The sequence below is a fragment of the Epargyreus clarus genome, unplaced genomic scaffold, assembly GCF_041222505.1.
Source record: "Epargyreus clarus isolate Ecla_fem2 unplaced genomic scaffold, WU_Ecla_fem_2.2 ptg000035l, whole genome shotgun sequence".
In the NCBI taxonomy this organism is placed as follows: domain Eukaryota; kingdom Metazoa; phylum Arthropoda; class Insecta; order Lepidoptera; family Hesperiidae; genus Epargyreus; species Epargyreus clarus.
The window spans coordinates 25,001-30,000 of NW_027332240.1; the positions used below are offsets into that span (position 1 = coordinate 25,001).

Genomic DNA, 5,000 nt, shown 5'->3' on the forward strand with positions numbered 1-5,000 from the left:
TAACCTAACCTAACCTAACCTAACCTAACCTAACCTAACCTAACCTAACCTAACCTAACCTAACCTAACCTAACCTAACCTAACCTAACCTAACCTAACCTAACCTAACCTAACCTAACCTAACCTAACCTAACCTAACCTAACCTAACCTAACCTAACCTAACCTAACCTAACCTAACCTAACCTAACCTAACCTAACCTAACCTAACCTAACCTAACCTAACCTAACCTAACCTAACCTAACCTAACCTAACCTAACCTAACCTAACCTAACCTAACCTAACCTAACCTAACCTAACCTAACCTAACCTAACCTAACCTAACCTAACCTAACCTAACCTAACCTAACCTAACCTAACCTAACCTAACCTAACCTAACCTAACCTAACCTAACCTAACCTAACCTAACCTAACCTAACCTAACCTAACCTAACCTAACCTAACCTAACCTAACCTAACCTAACCTAACCTAACCTAACCTAACCTAACCTAACCTAACCTAACCTAACCTAACCTAACCTAACCTAACCTAACCTAACCTAACCTAACCTAACCTAACCTAACCTAACCTAACCTAACCTAACCTAACCTAACCTAACCTAACCTAACCTAACCTAACCTAACCTAACCTAACCTAACCTAACCTAACCTAACCTAACCTAACCTAACCTAACCTAACCTAACCTAACCTAACCTAACCTAACCTAACCTAACCTAACCTAACCTAACCTAACCTAACCTAACCTAACCTAACCTAACCTAACCTAACCTAACCTAACCTAACCTAACCTAACCTAACCTAACCTAACCTAACCTAACCTAACCTAACCTAACCTAACCTAACCTAACCTAACCTAACCTAACCTAACCTAACCTAACCTAACCTAACCTAACCTAACCTAACCTAACCTAACCTAACCTAACCTAACCTAACCTAACCTAACCTAACCTAACCTAACCTAACCTAACCTAACCTAACCTAACCTAACCTAACCTAACCTAACCTAACCTAACCTAACCTAACCTAACCTAACCTAACCTAACCTAACCTAACCTAACCTAACCTAACCTAACCTAACCTAACCTAACCTAACCTAACCTAACCTAACCTAACCTAACCTAACCTAACCTAACCTAACCTAACCTAACCTAACCTAACCTAACCTAACCTAACCTAACCTAACCTAACCTAACCTAACCTAACCTAACCTAACCTAACCTAACCTAACCTAACCTAACCTAACCTAACCTAACCTAACCTAACCTAACCGATACTCTCTTCATTTTTGAAAGCCATTTTCTCCGTAGTCCGCCGTCACATCTCAACATTTTTGGTGTCCACGGATTCGTCTCCTTCTAACCTTTCACCGGATACCTCATTTTCTATTGTCAGATAAATATTTTTCAAATTAATCCAATTCTTAGTTTTTGCACATTTTAGAATCAGTTTTTCGCCTATTTCTTGGCCCCCCCTCGTTAGATTTCTTCCATTTTTGCATTAATAGCTCCGTTGTAATAACACCTATCCGCCGACACCACTCGCGTCTCTGTAGGAGTGGTGGTTCTCCCGGAATTCCTGGTTTTATACCCGAAAAATCGGAAAAATTTGCCCGCCCACCCACCCTTTATCGTAACACCTTAGGTGGACGAGATTCGGGTCCGACACCGGATATTTTTTCGATTCGCGGAATCGAGTCTTTTTGGCCTCCTGTTTTCTTCCTTTACCTATTTTTGATTCAAATTTAGTTTCTGTTATACATTATACTAGTTAATTCCCAATAATTCTCACCATGGCGAGTACGTCAGAAATCGCCTCGGACGCATTGTTTGACGCTCTCGTCCAACAGCAAATCGCTGACGCACCTCAAGCTGGCCTTGGCAGCAACACTGAAAGACTCACGAAAATTCAGCACCTCTCTCGACGTATAGTTTTCGCCATTACAACCGGCAAGAGCGTCTCATCTGAGAATAAAAAACTTGTCATTAATTTGGCAAAAGAGATAGAGACGCTCTCACGCGAGACGATGGTGGCGGTTGAGCAATGTGACGTGATTGCTGACGTCAAGGCTAGCATAGAAAATACCATTAAAAGTGAAATTTCCAAGATTAATAAACCAACTCCTACAATAGTTTCGCCTCCCACTTACGCACAGATGGTTTCCTCCAAAATCACCAGTCCCCCCACGGTTTCTCGGCTGCCCAAGTCCAAGCCCTCCTTGATTGTATATCCGTCCTCCGAAGAGAGGAGCAGAAAGGAGGTAACGGAGCAGTGGAGGAGGAATATAAATTTCAAGGAGGTGACGTATGCGCCGGCTTCTGTACAACCGGTTGGGAGGAACAGGCTTCGGGTTGAATTTGACTCGGTGGATCAGCGCGACGAGACACTGAAGCGGCTCGAAAACACCTCCGCTGAAATTCGCGCTGAGCCATCACGCAAGTTGAGACCGATGGTCATCTTGAAGGGAGTGTTCAAGGAAACCGCAACAGATGAATTAACCAGGCTTATAGTCCAGCAGAATCCTGAGGTGGGTCTGTTGAGGCCCACTGCAGAAGATCTACAGTACCGTTTCGTCAGGCGAAACAAAAATGATAAGCTGTATAATGCCGTACTTCTGGCCTCCCCTTGTGTCTGGAGGAAGATTATTGAGCTCGGCAGACTCAACGTGGACCATCAAAAGGTCCACGTTGAAGAATTTGTGCCCCTGCTGCAATGCTTCAAGTGCTTGCAGTTCGGACATCTGCGGAAGCACTGTACCAAAGATGACGTTCTCTGTGCACACTGTGGCGCAGAGAATCACACTGTGGAAAAGTGCCCTTCCAAAGATAAAAGTGAGGAGGCGAACTGCAGCAACTGCGTCAGCAGGGGCAAGAGGCTCGGCACTTCCTTCGACACCAAGCACTCTGCCAACTCCGACAGATGCCCGATCAGGGATGCTATGAGGAGCAGAGTGATGGGGAGAATAGATTACGGATTATAGCAATCAAAGAAAGTTAACAAAAACAACATGTACCATAGTTTTCACAACCCCCATAACTGCCAACATAATAATTACCTAAAAATCATACAGTGCAACTTGGGTCGCGGCTATAACAGTGAACAGGAGTTCTTGAAGTACATCTCTGACAAATCATATGACATTGCTTTCATTTCTGAACCCTATGTTGGTAGTAAAAACAATATGAGAAATATACAAGGTTATGAGTTACACCAATTTACCTCGGATTCGCGTGTTAAGGCCGCCATCGCTATCAGATCTGGCCTGGGTTCGGCTATTGGCATCACTAAATATTCCAATACCAATGTCTGCACTGTCCAAATCACCCATAACTCTCATAAATTCTTCTTAGTTTCTGTTTACATCGAGCCCAAGTCTGATGACAATAATACTTTAAACTTTCTAGATATCCTATTTCAGCACATTGATCAATCACACGCCATTATATGCGGGGACTTTAATGGTTGGCACCCTATTTGGGGATCGTCTACCTCCAATAAGAGAGGCCGTGAGATCCTTAACCTCATTGTCTCGCATAATCTTACAGTCTGTAATGAAGGTAGCGAACCCACATTCGAGGCATATACTTCAGATACTGTAAGAACTTCCATAATAGACCTTACCATTGCCTCGGATATAACGTCATCAAAAATCCGTAACTGGAAGGTAAATCCTGAGGCCTGTCCCACCTCCGAACATCACGCCATTGACTTTACCCTCGACCTAAATAAAAATAAACTTAAACCTAACAAAACACAAAGCACTTACCGCTATAATACAACTGGAGCAGACTGGAACCTCGTTAAGGAAACACTGAAGCAAGAAATTGAAGTATCCTCTCTCGATGCCACTGTAATCAAGAAATTAAATATTAGTGAATTAGATGTATATATAAGCTCACTTACCTGCAAAATACAAACCGCCTGCGACACCACCCTGAAAAGGAAAAGATCAAAAAAAATACAAACCATACCCTGGTGGAATGATGAACTCGAACACCTGAAAAGAAAAGCAGTCTTCCTCCACCACCGCTTACAGGATCTGAAAAGAAAAGGAAAACCATTAGTGAACATATTAGCCGAAAGACAAACTGCCAAAGAAACATATAGACTTGCCCTGTCCAAAGCCTCCTCTGAACACTTCAGAAATTTCTGCAGCAGACAGGGCAAAGAAGACGTATGGACACTTACAAACCGACTGCTTAAACATTCCCCTCAACCTTCCCCACCTACCACACTTAATTTAGGCAATAGCAACTTCACTAACTCAAGTGAGGAGTCCGCTTGTGCCCTGCTTGATAGATTCTATCCGATTGATACCCCTGATGACCTGGAAATCCAAAAGTTAATAAGACTTAAAGCAAATACATACCCAGCGACAGATAATGAAGTGGACTTCACACTTGAAGAGGTTCGAGACTGCATGCTCTCCATGGATTCTCACAAGGCCCCAGGCCCTGATCATCTCACGGCTGACATATGCTCCACCTTTATGGACGCTTTCCCTGAAGTCATAACGCAAATTATGAACCGCTGCTTGCACTTATCGCACTTCCCCACATCCTGGAAAAAAGCCTTTATTAAAACCGTACCCAAACCCAACAAAATAGACTATAATGACATCTCTTCGTATCGTCCCATAGGTCTGCTAGACGTTTTCGGAAAACTCTTGGAAAAACTTATTGCTCGAAGACTCATTTACCACTTAAATATCACCAGCAATCTAAATCAACACCAATATGGATTTCGAGAACAAAGATCCACCAACGACGCACTAGCAGAAGCTATGAAACAAATCAATAACGCCAAATCCAGCGGCAAATTGGTAATCGGTGTCTCACTAGATATAAAAGGAGCGTTTGATCACGCTTGGTGGCCGGCGTTGATGTATAGGCTGCACGTGACTGGTTGCCCCTTAAACATATACAAGCTAATCAAAAGTTACATCAGCAACAGAACCGTCACCCTGAATTACGCAGATGCCTCGGTCGATAGATACTTGTCC

At 43.1% G+C, this 5,000-nt stretch overlaps 1 protein-coding gene across 1 annotated transcript in view; it reads left to right on the top strand.

The window, feature by feature from the left end:
• Nucleotides 1–1,790: 1,790 nt before the first annotated feature.
• Nucleotides 1,791–5,000, top strand: part of LOC140756700 (uncharacterized) — a 4,914-nt gene continuing 1,704 nt past the window's right edge. Inside the window, exons 1-2 of the mRNA XM_073092255.1 lie at nucleotides 1,791–2,948; nucleotides 3,069–5,000. The exon at nucleotides 3,069–5,000 is cut by the window's right edge and continues 268 nt beyond it. Of these exons, the coding sequence (XP_072948356.1) occupies nucleotides 1,791–2,948; nucleotides 3,069–5,000 (3,090 nt within the window). The remainder of the gene's footprint in view (nucleotides 2,949–3,068) is intronic.